The sequence below is a fragment of the Salvia hispanica genome, chromosome 1 (assembly GCF_029641045.1).
Source record: "Salvia hispanica isolate PSC_SH4W2 chromosome 1, Shi_PSC_v1, whole genome shotgun sequence".
Classification (NCBI taxonomy): domain Eukaryota; kingdom Viridiplantae; phylum Streptophyta; class Magnoliopsida; order Lamiales; family Lamiaceae; genus Salvia; species Salvia hispanica.
The window spans coordinates 11,028,235-11,047,120 of record NC_142692.1 but is presented as its reverse complement, the minus strand read 5'-3'; the positions used below and the strand labels follow the sequence as shown (position 1 = coordinate 11,047,120).

Sequence of the window (18,886 nt, the reverse complement as noted above, 5' to 3'; positions counted from 1 at the left end):
CATCTCGAAAAGAATCCTCTTCTCCGTGGTGCAAATGAAAATGAAACGAAAATCGCGTTTATATATGATTTTAAAAAAAAAAAAAAAAAAAAAAACGAAAATCGGCGCTGGCCGATCGCTGGCCGATCGGGCCTCTGCAATGGCGGCTAGCCGATCAGCCAGCGGATCGGCTAGCGACGAGCGATCGGCCAGCCCACGCCGATGCGCTCGCCGATTGCAATGGTTCGGCTAGCGCGACGAATCGGCTAGCCGGTCACTAGCCGACCATTGCGGATGCTCTTACATCGTCGACGTGTCCTTGTAAACCACTTTGCTATAGCATCAACATCGAATTAAAAAAATGATTAAAACTAAATTAATACTTAAAATAAACTCGAATTAAAAATATATCAGAATAGGAATAAAGGAAGATTAAGATAGCAATAACATATATCCGCGTACACAAAAATTAAATGATACAACGATCCTTTCAAAGTTATAAACTCGTAGTTGGAGCCAAAATCTCCCTTCTCTGTACATTGTGACCATCGAAACATTTCCTCTCACTAATTTGCGTTCCGTACAAGAGACCAAATACAATGTGAATAACCAATCTTGTTCTCCCCATCGAAATCAGAAGTCGAATTCTCCCGTCGCCTGGTGAAAGCCCAATACCAAAACCACTCAGACAAAACATATGCACAAATAAAGAACAGGTCAGAGGAGCGAGCATCCACGAAAAATGGTAAGGAATCCTAACCTTGTTGAACAGAATGTCTTTGTTATTTACGCGCATAATGCCATCCTTCAGTGTGCACTTCCACCTGCTCTTGGTTCTTGTCACCTGTGTATCATACAAGCATATCTTAAGGATGAGATTATCGTCATTGAAGAAAAACCCAGAGTAAACAATATGATTTTGCAGGCTCTGTACCTTGTCGAACTGAGCTAGAACCAGATGTGCTGTGTTTACATCCTCCCCCTGTTCCAGATCGTCCAACTCATCATCGTCGTCTTCATTTAAGGGTTCATCATCGTCGTCATCGACAGGTTCATTTGGAATGGGAGCAGGAGTTGCTGCTTGCATATCTAGAAATGCAGACGGTTTCATCTTAACAATGGTCATTAACAGTTCTGACATGTGGGGAGGTACTAAATTTAGGTGACAACTAACCATTGGGCATAGGCGTGTTCACAATGTTGTAGTCTTCATTGATGACTCCTTGATAATTGTATATCTTTCAAGAGACACGCAAGGAACCAAGTTAGTATAGAAAAACATACATTTAAAGAGAGAAGAGTAATAATCATTTAAATTATGTAAAGGGTATAAATAAGACTATAAGTGATACAAATGTAATGAATTCCATCAGGAATGTATAACCCATAAATTTACAGTAGTTTCTAAGAAAAAGTCAAACTGAAGGTTGGCCGTGGTGTTAAGTAACCTAATCCTATTTTCTGACAGAAAGATAGTCGTGCAAAGTTCACTTTTCTGTAGGACCATTGTGAGAATCAACTCTCAGACAACTACAAGAGATATCCTGACATGTTAGTATGTTGCTATCTATTAGATCACCGAATTGTGCTTCTATAGTTAGAAAAGAGTTTGGGAAAAGACTGAAACCTCCATTTAGAGCAAATCACATTGACACATAGTAAGCAAATGTCAACAAAGATAAATACAAAGTTTTGCAGCATCAAACAACCGGTTCTGGAATCAGAGAGGCCCAAAAACTGCTTATATGAAGTCCTTACACCAGATGTCAAACCCCCCACCCCATCGCAGTAGCCCTTCAGAAAATTGCATAGGAGCAGAACAAAGGATGTCCACAAGTAGGTGGCTATCACAATCTAAAGAGATTCACCGAATTTAAATGCAGGCTAGTTCAAATGCTACAACCAATAAGACTCACACAGAGGTAAACTCACATTGGGAGTAGAAAGCGCATCATCGTATGGATCCGGTATGGGTCCATCCAACTGAGGAATCCTACAAGACAGTGATCCTTCTTGAACAGGTATTTGTGCAATGCTCCCTGGACCCACCTGCCAAAAGTATGAAGTGACAGTTACAAATAGAGGAAAATAAATGTTCTACAAGATCAAAATGCCTAACAGTCCAATAAAAAGGTTAGCACAGCAAAGGCAAGGAAATCATCACAGATCAAAATCAAATCACAATTTTCCAGGGTTATAATGTCTACTAATTATTTCTATGTATTCATAAGGTCTACCATGGATAACTTCTTGTGTATAAAAATATACATCGTGCATGAGAACCCACTTGTTAAAAAGGATGAATTTGGACAGCCTCATTAATCCAGAATGGTTTGTGTTAACAATCTTCTACTTCTCAAATAACGATTTGAAATAATAAGACCAAAATAGGGGTTTATTCAGGAATCAGGAACCACACATTCTATCAATCAACTGCCTGGAGGCTGGATACTGTGACAACTTAGTGGCAGCATTACTGTTGCTAGTATGTGGCTTAGAATCAAAACTTCACCTTTAACACCTCAGGTAAAACATCTCCAGCTCCATCCTGTTGGGGGATATATCCACCAGAATGATATTGTGGAGGAATGTCCTCACGTTTTCGTTTTCCAGAAGGCATCAAGAAAAAATCCTGCATTGAGTTCTTCACTATTATACTCCTATCCTTTACTGAGTGAAATGAATAACAATTTACATCATTGATTTTATATAAACAGATCAAGAGTGATGGTGGGAATTTATAAAATCAGCATGCACAGGATAAGCTTGCTCCCAGTTTCTGGGATATACAACAATCAAAATCTTCAAACAGAATACCAGAAAGAGGGTGGGTGACAGCTGAATTAGTTAATTTGCAGATCGTCGTTGCTGCAAAATATGTAGGACAATAGTTGACATAATACTATCAAGGGATGACAGTAACTTTGTATTTTCATGACATCATGGATTAATATCACATCCTACAAACTTGGAAGAAACGATTCAATTGTCAATGGGGCGAACAGTTTCCAACATTTAATTATATGTTCCTCATACACGCACTTAAAATGCAATGAACTCCCTATCTGGTCACTGTAACTTAAGTACGGGTGTCTAGCAAGATACGATAGAGCGGCACATACTTAATCACCAGGGAATGGGTAACCTACCAAAAAAGGACATAAGCACGTTTACTGGGATTACTGGTACACGAACTAAATAAAACACCACCACATGACATGTATTATTCAATTGACTGAATCTCTATCCCACTATGAAGGTGATTTACTTTTGATGTTCTGCTGTCTAAATTCTAATTAGAATTTGCATGTAGTTGACCAATAAAAGAAGAGCAAACAATGGGTATTTATACAGTATTATCTTTAAAAGTAATGCTAAACTAAATAATTAGATGAGATAGAAGAATACTTCAGAGAGAAAATTCCACTTTAACCTTTACAAAAAGAGATTGTTTTTCGAACTTCTAGCAAGGAAATAGGACAATCCAATTTGCATAGATGAAATGTTTGTACATGGTTAATTTTTTCATATTATAGGGCCTATATAATATCTGTTTACGATTGATCGGGCTACACTCATTACAAGCTTGAAATAAAGATGAACTCCAAATGACACCAACCTGAGTTGGTGGATGATTGGGCGCTCCCTTGTCACCCTCCTCCCGACCTTCCACATAAGCTACAACAAAAGACAAGTTATATATGAAACTAGTGAAGATTACATTGCCTTCCACCAATTTATAAGTCTTTTAATATACTGTCACCAACTCCTACATAGTTACTTAGGGCAGAGACAGTGCATTGTTATAAATCATCACCATCACACTCACCAACATTCACATCAAGAGGTGGCCTTTGACTCAACCAAGATGAAGGTGGTTGCTGCAAGAGTAAAATATAGATTTCAGTTGAACTATGACTACCTACCACCAAAAGGTAAAGATGGTGCAGAAATTGCTTGCAAACTTATGAAAAAAAGAATCAGAAACATTCTCATCATAAAACGAAAAGGGGTAGGAAAATGAGGCAGCAGAAAGCAAGATTGTCAGCCAAAAGTGACGGTCACACCCATCACCAGAAAAGAAGGTTCAGTATAACGTTACCATATATTGGCTAGGCCTTCCACCTCCAGTTCTCATCTGACCTTCACCACCATTGTCATTATTAGAGGAGTACTCATTGGGGGTTATCGGTGTTCCACCAGTCGGAATGTTGTAGTACGGACTGCTGTCATTTCCAGGAAGAGGAGTTTGAGCTGTTCCAGGAAGGGGAGTCTGAGCTGTTCCAGGCAATGGTGTCTGGGCCATCCCCGGCAATGGCGTCTGCATAGGTGTTTGTAGTGGGGTCTGGAAGCCCCAAGCAAAAACATCAACAGTGAAAAATCAAGGCATAACCTCACAATTAACAATGATACCAAGCACTCACCGGAGGAAAGAGCATATCAGCAGTGGGAGTTTCATACTCCTCAGTGCCTTCATAAGGTACGTTAAGATCATGCACGGGATTAGGCGTCACCGGACCTCCTGCTGCTTTCTGCTTCGCCGACCTATCTATTGGACCCAAAATAGCGCCAGCGTGCATCATTTTCAGTTCCCATATCTGCAAAATTCGACCAAAAAAACAATAAAAAATACTATTCCAGCCCCAGATCCAACAATTTCAAAACCTTGAAACTACTTAATCATCCTTCAATGATATAAATCCCAACACACTCCTAAAATCACACATATTACAAAAAAATCCATCACTAAACCCTAAATAGAAGTAAAACAATCCAAATATGTCATCATTTAAAAGAGAGCGGATGAAAAATTACTCCTTGGAGCTCAGCAAGGACGTCATCTCCGGGACCCCCATCGGTGACGAACTCATCTCGGACCTTGTTGATGACGTCCTCGATGACGTGGATGTAGATATTGCTGGTGCCGGTGCTCGCCATTTGTTCGGAAAACTCTAGAAATCGAGCAACGCGAGAGAAGAAGGTCCGAATCGAAAGTGAATTGAATGGAGTGAGGTTTGAATTGAAGGAAATGAAGAGAGAGAGGAAGATCGCCGGCGATGAGAGAGAAAGTGGAGAGGGGAAGAGCATCAGACGGAACAGAAAGGGAGAATAGAGAGTGGAATATAAATAGGTTTGCATCCGTTTTTATGCTCAATTCCACGTGGCGTCCTATATCTTCTCCAATTTTCCAAAATAAAGAATAGAAAAACCATTTTAAATCAAATAGTACTCCCTCCGTCCTACGAAGATAACTCATTTTCCTTTTTAGTTTGTGATGATCCATTACTTAAAATGGAAACACATTTATCTCTATTTTATTATCTCTCTTACTTTACTCTTTTTTCTCAACACATAAAATAAAGTTGCATAAAATCTCATACCGCCTAAGAAAGGAAAGAAAGAGGTCATCTTCATTAGGACGGAGGGAGTACTAATTTTAAGACTATTATTTAATTATAAATTGAAATAATAATACTACGTGTAGATAAGATGATGGCCTTGTTTACTGGAAGTTGGAAATCTCACCATAAATAAATGCATATGACAACGATGGGCCTAACTCTATTTTATTAAGCTAGACAAATTTTAGGGATATTTATATTTTATATTACAGTGCTTGAACTTTTATTTTTCTTACACATTTTACATTTTAGAAGGGAAATAATGCTAGGAACGATGGAATTTCTAAAATGGATGTTTTCTTCTTCTTTTGCATTTTTCCCCTTCTGGGTCTTGTAAGTCAATCATCACTCCATCTATGTTCTTCGTATCTACTCCCTCTGTCCGCGAATAGGAGTCTCATTCTATTCCGGCACAGGTTTTAATAAATGTTAAAAAAAATGGATGGAAAAAAGTTGGTGGAATATAGGTCTCACTTGTGTATATTAGTTTTAAATGACATGTGAGTGGAATGAGTTGGTGGAATGTGGGGCCTCTTTACCATTTATGGTAATTATGAACCGGGACTCCTATTCGCGAACGGACCAAAATAGAAAAACGGGATTCTTATTCGCGGACGGAGGGAGTATCTTTTATGCAAATATAATTTTTCTTACTTTATATGGTTGATCTATTGGGGCGTGCCGGGGAGATAGAGGAAGCAGAGGGTTTGATTGTGGAATCGGAGTTTGGGAATGACCCGACGCTCTGGACTGTTTTGCTCGAGGCTTGTGCCTCGACAACAAGCCCTGGTCGCGAAGAAGGTGATCGGGTTGAAGCCGGATTGTCACCAAAGTTATGTGCACTTGGCTAATGTGTATAGGAGTGTTGGGAGGTGGCAAGAGTCAAGAAAGTTGGAAGCAAATGAAGGGGAGAGGTATGAAAAAATTGCCACGAATGAGTTGGATTGGTAGAACTAGAAGTAGCTCAATTCCATCGATTATTGCGTGAAGTTTTTTTTGTATGAATAGATTGATAAAGAAATTTTATGTTTTCTTTGGCTTCTTTCACTTGTTGAAAGTAGGCTTTAGAAAAACTAGGCGTGAGACTTTTTTTGGTGGGTAAATGAAATTCAACTTTTTCGGGCTTTACTGCGTCTAATGTGTTGGGGGTAGCAGGTTAAATTTGTAAAAAATATGAAGGACATAGATGTCCAACCACGTGCACATATTTGGTCAAGGAACGTGCAATTAGTGTAAAACATATGCCAACATATGAATACTAACTGGTGGGCCAACCATATACATTTCTTCCAATAATTATTTCATGCAAATGCAATTCGTCAAAACCGAATGAGTGAGGATTATGTCTTGAGTTTATTTCTATGCATTTATGGTGTTCAGTGTGTATGTAATATATCTCCATGACCATGGCCCTCGAGTAAAATAACGACCGCACTGTTGAGTCCATTAATGGGCATAATTCATTTCTTGATATTTGTAGCAGCATTGAGAAATATGTGAAGAAATGGAATGAAGTTTACAAAACTACCCCTTCTGTTTTCAACTCCCAAAAATTCTAACAGCGAAATTTTCCAAATTGGACAACTTGAAAAAGATGACCACTAATAAAACTAGCGTTAACACCCGTGCTATGCACGGGCCAAACGATTTCGAAACAGATGTTAAACAATAAAGAAAATAAGATAAAACTAAAGAGAATAAAAATTGGTGTTTATTCTCAGTGAATAAAAAAATACACCTTGATGAGTAGTAACACTATCACTTATAATTATAGGACACTGAACGGATACCCCAACGTCAACTACACAAAGAAAAAGTATACTCCATCCGTCCCAATTAAGTTTGTACAAAAATTTTGGGCACAAAGATTAAGAAATTGTGTTGAATATAGATTAAATGAAAGTAAAAGAATAGGAAAAAGAAAAAAGAAAAAAGCAGGAGAGAGAGTAAAGTAGATCATGAAATGAAATAAGAGTGATTAAATATTTTTTTTTTTTAAAAAAGAAATAAACTTTCGCGATTTAGGAAGAATTAAGAAATTTGCACGACTATTATAAAAATGCGAAAACAATAGAAAATCCTATCAACTGCTACAATTTATAATTATAATGGTAGAGAGTTATAATACTAATAATGATAAAAAAAAAAAAGGTGAACTTATGGGCCAAACAATATTATCATATTAAAAACAGCCTAATTAAATTCATCAGTGAAGCCCACACAAAAAAATAATGGAACCCAAATATTTCCATTAATCTGAAACGGGTCCAACACATAAATTGATATTTTTAAAAGGCCCAATTTTGATAAAAAAAAAAAAAAGAAAAGGAAGGAGCCTAAACGATATTCATTAAACTTACTCACTTAACAATAACAAACTACAATTAATCAGTATAATTAATCAACATTATGATTTAATAACATAATTTAAAGAAAATATAAATAGCAATTTGGCGACGGCGACTTCGCAGCCCTAGATGATTATCCTCCTAGCCGACTTCGAAGCTAATCGCGACAAACGCCACCGGCGACGGCGAAAAAACTCCACCCTCACAGCAAATTGGCGACGAACACATCTACTCATCGCCCGTTCGAGAGAAAAATCATGGAAAATTCCATAACCATTACCAAATCGACAAAACCCTAAATCGCTCTCCACCTTTTACGCCTCAACCAATAAAATCGAAGAAACAGAAGCCGTTTATGGAGTTATTTTCCTCCACTCCTGCGAACTTCAGCGCCTCAAACGCAGAATCGGCGACGAAACCTAAATCCTCCGAATCTCACTGCTTCACCAGAATCGGTGAAATCGAAGCCGTCTACGGCGTTATTTTCCTCCACTGCTTCTAACTTAACAGCCTCAAACACTGATTCAGCGACTTAAGCATAAATCCTAAGTATCTAACTGCCTGCACCGATGAACACGGACAAGCAGAAGACGCAAACGGAGACGAAATCCTATCCATCACCAGAAAAAGGTAGAAAGTTCTTCCCTTGAGTATCAATATCTTTTTCCAATGCGCATGTTTCAATTTTTGACTAATTAATGTAGAGCAGATCTGTTTTCTAAGAAACATAGCTAAAAATTTTACTTCATATGGGACTGAAACACTAACCTATTCATGGTTTGCAGACGATAAAATGGGAGGTACACTGAACAAAATTGTAGGTCTAAATCTATGCCCTAAACTACATTCATATTGATATAAATTCATATATATGATAAACACCTTTATTCAAACAAATCTGATAATGGCAGGAAAGCAAAAGGAAGAAGCATTTACAAAATATAGCAGGTATGTTACTTGAACTCAAAAGTATATATTGATACTTAGTGGAAAACTCTTCAAATTGCAGATTGCCTTCAAATTTTTCATTTGTATTTATTGGTAACTTAGGTAAGAACATAAAAAGATGTTCATATAGATCCACTTCTAAATACTTTCTGAAAACCTTGCATCTTGAATATGGCTAAGATAATCCTTTATTTAGTGCCATATATATGCTATAGAATAAAGTTCAATAAACCATTAGAGATACTCTAATTATAAATTTTGCATATAGTTCTCAATGAGTAAGTTAAGACTGATGATTATTTCACTTTACTAAGTATGTAAATTAAGATATTAAACCTTATAATTTAAATAAATATAAGGTTTAATAAGTAAAAGCAGTTTTATATGCACTTACTAAAATGCTTAAAATTATAGGGTTTAAAGATCTATAAAAATCAGATCATGGTACTAAGTGTTAGTTAATCATAAACATTAAAAAGCAAAATATTAAATGGTATCTTAAAAATCAAATCTTCATTAATAATAAAGCCATTAGAACTGATTACACTTTTGTCCTCATCTGAACAGAACCAAGGATGCAAAGCCAAAACATTATCTTCAGAAAGAAAGTACTGAAGGGAAAAAACCATCAACCATAACAGCAAAAACTAAGAACATTCTAAAATGATGTGTCAACAAAACAACTAAAAGGCAAAACATTGAAACTCCAAAGATTTTCCCCAATCTAATCACCACCAGCCAAAAAGATGATCCCTAAAACAAAACTTAAACACAAGCCAAATATCTTTATAAGGATCTACTCCCCACCATTCACTTTCTGCCTTTTGAGAGCCTCAAAATCAGTGTCATCTTCACATGCATCAAACTCCATATCCAAGCATCTCTTTACAGTGCCTTCCTCAATCCATTTAGAATTATTGTCATTCTCTATACTGGACAAGTCAGGTGTGTGAAAGCTTTTCTGAGAGACCTGTGAAGTAAAAAAATTAATAACAGAATAAAACCAATAGAAGAAGAAGAAGAAGAAGAAGAAGAAGAAGAAAGAAGAAGAAGAAGAAGAAGAAGAAGAAGAAGAAGAAGAAATACCTCAGCAAGATCATCTCCAAACAATAGATCAGACAGCTTCACCTGAGAACTAATAGGTTCTGAAACAAAACCTTCAGGAATATATTTTTCAACAATTTCAGGAGTTTTACAGACTTTATTCACAGTAAATGGATGGCTAACTGGATAATCAAAATGATCCTTCAGTTGAACTTTAAATAGAAAATTCTTTCCACAAAGCCTGTCCTCCATCCGTCTAAGAATGGAATGAGTTAAATGAATCTGCAACAAAAATAAAAGATACTATAAAATATATAAAAAATTATTAAAACTGTTGCATTTTTTCTTATTATATATACCTCATCCGCATCAACAATATCATCAACGTTCAAATCCAATAGTTGAATAGCCTCTCTATCCCAAAGTAGAAGTGAAACATTGCTAGTGTCATCCACAATATATAAAACAAATCTGTACCTACAAAATATTCAATTTTAAAAAAATTAAAAAAATGCTATAACTCTGATTAATCAAACTAATCAAACTACTATAACAATAATAAAATGAAATACCTCCTTTTGGCATAACCAGAAGTCTTCTTACAACGCACACAATAATACTTCCCAGGGACAACTTGTTCAAGCTTCTTCACACAAATCTTGCAGGATTCATAAAACCATTGACCATAGTGACATTCCACAGAAATAACCCTTCCAAACACCCAATATGAACCACTATGTGAATAAGAATAAGACACAAACTAAGTTGAGATTTTAATCAGTAAAGTAATAACAACAAAAAAAAAAGCAAAATTATATATAAAAAAATATTCACTACCTCAAGACACAGGACATCCTCCGGACTCTTCAGTTGCAGGTCATCAAACTCACTGTTTATGTTCTGTCCAACCTCACCTAATGACACCATATTCATGAAAGTTGGATCCACAGATATCCTAAAACAATAAATTAAGTTTAAGAATGTTAAAATTAATGGCATAATATAATTACTATACAGTTAAAAAATTCAATAACAGTTGTTATCATACTTGCTTCTAAACTGTTTAACCTTACTTATACCAGCATTGATAAAAACTTGGGAGGAATTAAAATGTGTAGACACACGCATCTCACCTAAAAAAACAGTTATTGAAATAATGATTAAACAAACTTACAGAAATTATAACAAATTAAAAAACTAATAGAAACAAAAAAAAAACTAAAACAAACAGAAAAATAAATATTAGTGAAATATATTACCTCTAAACATATTTGGCCGGCAAAATTGAACAATTATTATAGGCAATGTTCCTTTACTTTTCTCCAACTGCTGAAGATAAGAATCAACGTTTGCATCCCAAATTGTGCAAAAGATCCTGTTGTGACTGCAATAAAAGGGGAAAAAAGATTAATAAGAACAGAAACCTTGATTAGATATTTTCAACATTGTTTTCAAACTTACTTCTCATTTGCAATTTCAATCTCAATAAGTCTACATTTAGGCTGACATAGAACTCTCCCAGGTGCAACAATCACTCCAATTACATCTACAAAACTGAAAAGTTAATATCTGGAAAATTTTAAAGTTACAAAATATCCAAAAATATGCAAACATAATACCAAAAAATGTTTCTTCAGCAGCTCTGTCAAGCCTTGCTATCTCATCAAAATTCTTAAATGCAAACCTAGAATACAAGAATTTAGAATCTGTGACTTCAGATATTTCAGTTTTGGCAACCATGGTGAGCCTAAATTGGTGATTGGTGGTCTTGTTCTTGAGATTGTTTGGTCTCACAAGAAAATTCCTAATGCAAAATATCCTTCCTTCACTTAGTTTAGCAGCAATACTCTGGCATGAATACCCTGGAAATGATGCTTGAATCCTGGTGCCCTATTAACAAAAATGACCATAATTTAGATAATGACAATATATATGTTAAAAAACCTGAAAGTAATTAATAGTCAGTTTTTCTTATATTTTTTATCTCCATGATAGTGATATTTTTTAATAATAAATTCATTTACAGAATGTGAAGAAGTCAGAAAACATACCACACGATCATGGAAGACAGCTTCCAAGGTCTTATCATTCTTATCTCCAGAATTGTTCTCATAAAGCCGGACACAACGGACCTTGATGACAGAGGTAGGCACTTTAGGTAGAAGATTATTAACCAAGGTAATTATAGGTGCCATTCTTTGGTGGGAATTTTCTGCAGTAAAAGAGATAACAAAAATACATAAGTGAATATAATCATATAAAGGATTTAATGGATATAGTAGATAATTAATGTTGTAACTTGTTTATAATTACAGTTTTATTATTCCAGTCAATGAATGCATCAACATTTTTTTGCAGGTATCATCTTAAACAATTTCAAGAAGCATGGAAACCAAAGAACACATATTGCATGGAAAACTGGAATAACAGGTAAGTATGTACATTCTACATAAACTCAAATGCAGGAAACAGAAAAACTAATGAATCTCCATTCTACATTTTGAATGCAGGAACAAAAAGTATAAAACCTCAACTACATGAGCCATTCAAGGTTTCAAGCATAAAACAAATGGAAGGAATGACAAATTCAAGGTAAGAACACTTCGTTAATTGTGCACATATTGTTCATCTTCAAAACATGATATAAGAGAGATGAAATGATTAAGAAAAGAGAGGGAACATTCAGAAAGAATAGATAAATATGATATAGGAAGATAAAGATTATGGAGAATATGAATATCAATTAGGGAAGAAGAAAGAAAGGGTTGAGAAACTGAACTGTTTTTGTGTGGATTTTGCTTTCTGATTTCAGTTGAGAGGGAAAAAGTAACTGATTATGGGAGTGTTAAGAGAGGGTATTTATAGAGCACACATTCTTCAGCATGGTGTTTAGAAACTATACAAGTCCCCATAAAAACATAATCATGAGAGACCTTTCACATGATAATCAGAAATAAGTATACAAAACAAATAAGATAATAAAAAGAACACTAAAAAAATACTCAATTAGACTATCAGTTATTATTACCAATATTTACTAACTAATATAAATATTAATATAATAAAAATTTTCTAAATCGAATATATCATATATATGCACAAATATATAAGTTAATAGTAATTTTACTAAAATATTAAAAAAATAGCATGTCCAAAATTCGGCCCACTAAATTTTATAAGTTTCCATTAATATAGCTTAAGTTAAGGCCCATTAAATTAATGCATTTATTAAATTATTATAGGAGTGGTTGGAGAGGGGTATTTATAGGGCTCCCAGGTTTCCCATAAAAACATCATTATGAGTGACCTTTTAGATTATAATAATCAGAAATAAACAATAGAAACAAAATCAAATAATAAAAAGAACACTGAAATATCTGATACAACTATTCTAACAATAATATAGATATTTACAAACTATATAAACATTAAGTAGTAAAATAAGTTCAAATGGTATATAAAATATATATCTACAAATATATAACTTAATAACACTTAATTTGAAATTATATATTAAAATAACATGTCATAAATTTGGCCCGTTAAATATTACTCCATAAGTTTCCACTAATATAGCATAAATTAAGGCCCAATTCACTCTTATTTTTAGACTGGATTCTTGTGTTATTTATATGGAACTTAATAAGTCCTATATCAAAACTGAACCCTAACTAATAACAGCCGCCTCTACTACTCTTCACTCTGCAGAAAATAGAGAGAGAAGAAGAAGATAAACAGGTGTCTCTCACTTCTGACGATGCAATCATCATCCAAGAGGCATAAATGTCATAGCAGGCGTGGCCTCCCTAAAGCCTACTCTACTGCATCAGCAACAAAATCACATATCTACAGAATAAACATATCAAGGTACGAAATACTCTATCTAAAAAATGGATGTAGATTTATTAATTTATCTACTAAGATTTCTATTTGGATGTCCATATTTTCCAAATCTTAGTTAAAAAAAAAACATTTTCAATATCTACTTTTTCCAAATTAATTTATAGTATATCACTGCTCTAAATAATGACTAATGCATTCAAAACAATTAAAAAACTGTTCTTTAGATGTTAATCTTAGGGATCAATATATTGCCTATTGTCTGCAAATTTATGTATCTGAATTTAAGGTTTACACAACTTGAAACTTTTTTCTATTTTTTTCAGGGACAAATTGCAATGGGAAGTAAATCTTGGATGACAAAGTATTACTCCCTCCGTCCCGGCTAAGATGACACATTGCTTAGCCGGCACGAGGTTTTAGGAGTTATTGATTAAAGTGTTTAATTAGAGAGAGAGAATGTAAGTGTAAGTATTAAAGTAGAGAGATAAAGAAAGATGAATATTTTAATAGGAGTGAGAAAAAGTGGTTGAGTGTATTAATTGGAGAGAGAAAGTTACCAAAAAAAGAAATGTGTCATCTTAGTTGGGACAAACTAAAAAGGAAAACGTGTCATCTTAAGCGGGACGGAGGGAGTATTTCATAACTTCATTAAGGTAATATTTTCTGATTCTCATTTAGAAAACGAATTTCAGGCTTTTTTTTATTCATAAAAGTAAAAGGTTTTGAATATGCATTTAACATTTCAAAAATTTCTTTTTTACAGGCAAAAATCTTGGTAACTGGAGGGAAAAAATTTCTTTTTCACAGGCAAAAATCTTGGTAACTGAAGGGAATCAGTCGCAGCTTTGGAGAATGAAAAAAATAGATTATTGTAATAGAATAGTGGTATTTTATAAGCCTATGGAAGCATAATAGAAATAGGCTGCAACCCTATAGAGAATTATCGGTCCATACAAAACTAATCACACATAAGATTCACATTAAGCAAACTGACTAATAAAAATTAAGACAAGATGCTGGCAAAATTTTATGACGTTTCCCGCCTAAATGTGGGCTTAGTGGCAGTTCTGTAAATTTTCCAAACAAGTCTCCTCTTATATGAGTATAGATTATAAATTCACAAATCTGCTAACTTACTTTATATCCTCCTCACTGAACGAAAGATTTCTCCTTTAATTCTGTGGGCTCCATGCCCTCAAATCACATTGGTTTTTGTATCTTGCATTCCCAATCAAAAGGACACTGAACAAGCCCTAAATATTGTCGAATCATTATATCCATTTTAGTTCGCTTGCGAATAGGAGTGTAAATATGATCATCGCCAATGATTCTTTGTTTAGGCCTTACGTCTTTATTTGATTGTTGTTGCTTTTTTGCCTTTGTGATATGAACAAAGGGTATGTCCATACCCCGTTCCATTATTTATGCATTTATTTTAAACACTGATTTAAAAAAATATATTTAATTAATTAATCAAAAAGAGAATAATATATAAATTAAAATAAAGTACAGTATTATACTCTTAAAAAAGTTACTCCTCCCTTAAATATTGTTGGTCTCATTTTTATATATTAGGGTATCTTAGGTGGCGCCCCTCCCATTAGGACCTCCACTAGCCCTTCCCACAAAAACTACCTGCCATGTCAGCACTCGCCCTTCTCATTCCACTGCCACATCACTAGCCCTTCCCATTGCACTAGGACTTCCCACTAGGAATTCCACTAGCCCTTCCCACAATTAAATTAATTCACAATTAAAATTAAAATTTACGGAATTAAAATTCGACACGAATACGAACGGGAAATACGAATATTTCATTAAAAAAAACATATATCATTCGGAAAAAAAAATTTAAAATATAGCAGTAGAAAAAAAAATTAGTTTTTTTTAAAAAAATATATTTAAAAATTGCGGACGTCCGACCTTCGCCACAATGGCGGACGTCCGGTCGAACGTCGATGCGAGGGGTGAGGCCATCCGACGGGCACTCGGGGCGGGCGTGGGCGCCCTTCCCACCCACTACGGCGGACGTCCGGTCGGACGTCGGCGACGTCCTACCGGGACGTCCGCCATTGGAGACACCCTTAGTTTATAATAAAATGTGATTAGGTATGAGTTAGAGAAATGAAGTACAATACCAAAAATAGTAAAAAGTGAAATGAGACAAATTTTGTGCCGAATGGGATGAACTTTCAGGGACAGAGGGAGTAGTACTTTATTTTTTATTTTTGCTAATAAATGAAACAACTCAACTATAATATAATTGATATAGACCGTCAGGGATGTCAATCCAACCCGAAACTCGTTGGTGGACTTGAATAGCCCAATAAAATTAGTGGATAAGGAATGTACTTTCACAACTCAAATTAAAAACATGCAAAATGGGTTATAGCCCGTTAGGGTTGACGGTCGGCCCAAACAGGTTACAGGTCAGCACAATGTATTGTAGTTTTTAATTAAAAGTACTCTTGTACTTTTGAATTTCCACGATTTATTTATCTTCTTCAATCTTCATTCCGCACCTTTCTATTCGATTGCACACTACCAACTTTCAAGTTCCATATCGACCCATTCTTCCATAATCCCATCATCCGCCACCATAGGTTTACCACTATCAAAGCCAATCAAGATAAAAATGAGAATTATCCCATCAAAATCTCAATAAATTTATCTTGTTTAACAATAATTCATGTAAGATACTTGTAACAACCCCTACTCATTTGACGGTCGAAAAAAAAAGATGTCGCAATTTCAGTATCATAAAGTGTTGTAAAATTAAAGTCCAATAATTTAAAACAAACGATACGTGAAACATTCAAGTCTCTTGTGTTGTTATTAGACAACATTTATAAGCATGATCGCATAGACGCATACTATATTATTTAACTTTGGTTATTATTTGGTCTTGAAACTTCATGTAGTCTCAACTATTAATTTATAGTACACATATATTTATTCTAAATCACAATTCCAAGATCAAAAAGATGTAAATAATTTCATTCACTATAGTAATTTAACTTCTCCTTCATCTCCATAAATTCCTAATTATTTAACCTCATCAAATAAATCTTTGCAAATTCGCAACGTAACCTAAATCAAATCTAGAATTCATTTGTTTAGTCAAAAGCACTCATAATTCAACTAAATAGTTAATTGAACACATAACTTAGTCTTCTTCGTAAATTTCCAAAGTATACTTAGGACTCGTTTGATAAAAAAGATGGAATATGAGAAAATTAGTAAAACAAGATAAAAAATACGGGCTTTATGTCAAGATATGTAAATATATGATTTATTTTGGTTGATGTTTGATTGAAAAGAAATTATCTAAATTTATAAAGTATATTATATAACATGGCTTAACTTGACAAATTGGTGGGTTACATAAACATGGTTAAAGTTATAATTTTGGTAAGATTGGTTAGGGCCCTTGTCTTATATTGGACTTTGAGTTAAGCTTATCTATGATATCAAACCATTAGAAATGTTCATATATAATTCTCTATCTTGATATTATTAACTTATCAAACCCGCCCTTATTAAATAGTCATCACAAATTCCAATAAAATCATACTATGAAGCATTAAATCATCTTTAGATTTCATATTTTCATTCAAAATATTCAAATTAGAATCATAATATATATTTTGTGCACTACATAGTTTCCAATCTGTACATCACTCTATAAATAAAATATGATACTCTTGAAACTATAATTTAAGAATGCTTATTATTATCTTAAAATCACAAAACAAATCCATATTTCAAGAAAATACTCCAAAAGCATTAGAACAACGTAATTTTTGAAAATCTTACTATTTATTGGAGTACTTACCATTTTCTTGATTTTATAAATTACTATAAAAATAACACGAGATAGTAAAATACCTTATCTTAGCAATACCTCTTCAATTACTCCTTAGGGTGTCTCCACCGTCGCCCTTCTCACTCGCCCGTCGCGGACGGGCGACCTGACGGGCGCCATAGTGGGCGGGACGGCCGCCCACGCCCGTCCCGTGTGCCCCTGCGACGGCCTCGCCCCTCCCGTCGACGTCTGACCGGACGTCCACCACTGTGGTGAAGGTCGGACGTCCCGGTCAGACGTCCGACATTTAAAATTTTTTTTTTTTAAAAAAATAAACTCTATAAATAGGGCTCCCCCAACTTAATTTCATTCACACCACTTGTGTTGACAAGTTTCTCTCTCTAAATCTACAAATTTCATTTATACTACAATGGAGTATAATAGAAACTCCCCCACCACGAGCGGAGGGAACACACCCTCGATTCCCATCGGATCGGAGGGAAATTTTGCGGGGATAAATCCCCAGATGGAGGGGATGAATCAGATGGCGGGGATGGCGGGGATGGGCGGTATGCCGGCGATGACTCCCCAAATGTTTTACAATATGTACACTTGGATGAGTCAGATGGGTCAGATGATGCCAGGGGCAGCGGGTTTGCCGGCAAATATGTCGGTCGGGTGGAACTATGCCAGGGGCAGCGGGTATGGGCGGTATGCCGCCAAATATGGCGGGGGTGGGAGGGATGATGCCCGGGGCGGTGGGGATGGGCGGTACGCCGCCGAATTTGTTGGTGGGTGGATCGATGCAACACAGGAGCCCGAGGAACCCTAGGGAATCTGTCTATCGGCCATATATAGATTTGTTGGCCGATGATTCCCCTACTTCTGTTTACGCCGACATCGAGACTTTCTCCTTTGAGCAGCTGGGAGTGGAATTGGGGCTATCGCCGATCCGTGAGACTCCCGGTGAGGCGGGGCCTGCTGCAAGGGGCAGGAGCAAAGGCAAGGCCAAAAGTTTGCGATTGGTGTCGAATCGGGCTGGAAGCGGACGAAGATCAACTCTTCCAGTGAGTACAGCAGCAGTGCTGGTTCGCACGAGCTCTCCGAAGCCGAGGAAGTGGTCCCGCTACCACGAACAGACTCTCACCGTCGACGTCGCCCGATGGGGCAACAGGCTGCGCAGCGGATGACGAGGGGAGGCGGTACCGGCAGCGGCAACGGATCCTACGAGGTCGAATCGGAGGCCCCAGGAGCCACAGAGGACGACAGCCTCGCCCGCGTGCAGCAAACGAAAACCCTGATGCAGAGCACTATGAAGTGGTATAGCACGCAAGATCCAGTGTTGAAAAGGCTGTGCAAGGAGGTGGTCGACCAATGTCGGCGCGATTTAAGGCTGCCTCCTATTGATGATTATGGCGTTGAGATCGGGGGCGGAGACGTCGGAGGCGGCAGCGGCACGGGCGATGGGAACGAGGAGGAGGAGGAGGAGTGAGAGCCGATGGTATTATGTAATTTTA

The 18,886-nt window shown here is 36.0% G+C and overlaps 2 protein-coding genes and 1 long non-coding RNA gene across 3 annotated transcripts; 1 reads left to right on the top strand and 2 right to left on the bottom strand.

Moving 5' to 3' along the window:
* Positions 1–378: 378 nt before the first annotated feature.
* On the bottom strand, positions 379–5,093 carry LOC125222090 (transcription initiation factor IIA large subunit-like). The gene is made up of 11 exons (XM_089063085.1): positions 4,795–5,093; positions 4,404–4,577; positions 4,082–4,324; positions 3,809–3,860; positions 3,599–3,657; positions 2,492–2,611; positions 1,912–2,028; positions 1,154–1,217; positions 914–1,068; positions 740–823; positions 379–636 (listed from the first exon to the last, which is right to left on the bottom strand). Exons 1-11 carry the CDS (start codon positions 5,065–5,067, stop codon positions 613–615), a joined length of 1,365 nt encoding a protein of 454 aa, XP_088919211.1. The 5' UTR covers positions 5,068–5,093; the 3' UTR covers positions 379–612.
* A 4,842-nt stretch (positions 5,094–9,935) lies between these two features.
* Positions 9,936–11,461, bottom strand: LOC148933233 (uncharacterized). Its single transcript, XM_089059666.1, has 8 exons — positions 11,334–11,461; positions 11,183–11,275; positions 10,981–11,105; positions 10,770–10,854; positions 10,559–10,676; positions 10,294–10,379; positions 10,081–10,198; positions 9,936–9,977 (listed from the first exon to the last, which is right to left on the bottom strand). The coding sequence occupies exons 1-8, from the start codon at positions 11,459–11,461 to the stop codon at positions 9,936–9,938; spliced, it is 795 nt and encodes a 264-aa protein (XP_088915792.1).
* Positions 11,462–11,752: 291 nt separating this feature from the next.
* Positions 11,753–12,313, top strand: LOC148933232 (uncharacterized). The gene is made up of 3 exons (XR_016137494.1): positions 11,753–11,866; positions 12,080–12,151; positions 12,232–12,313. It is a non-coding gene; the product is annotated as an uncharacterized LOC148933232 (long non-coding RNA).
* Positions 12,314–18,886: the final 6,573 nt, after the last annotated feature.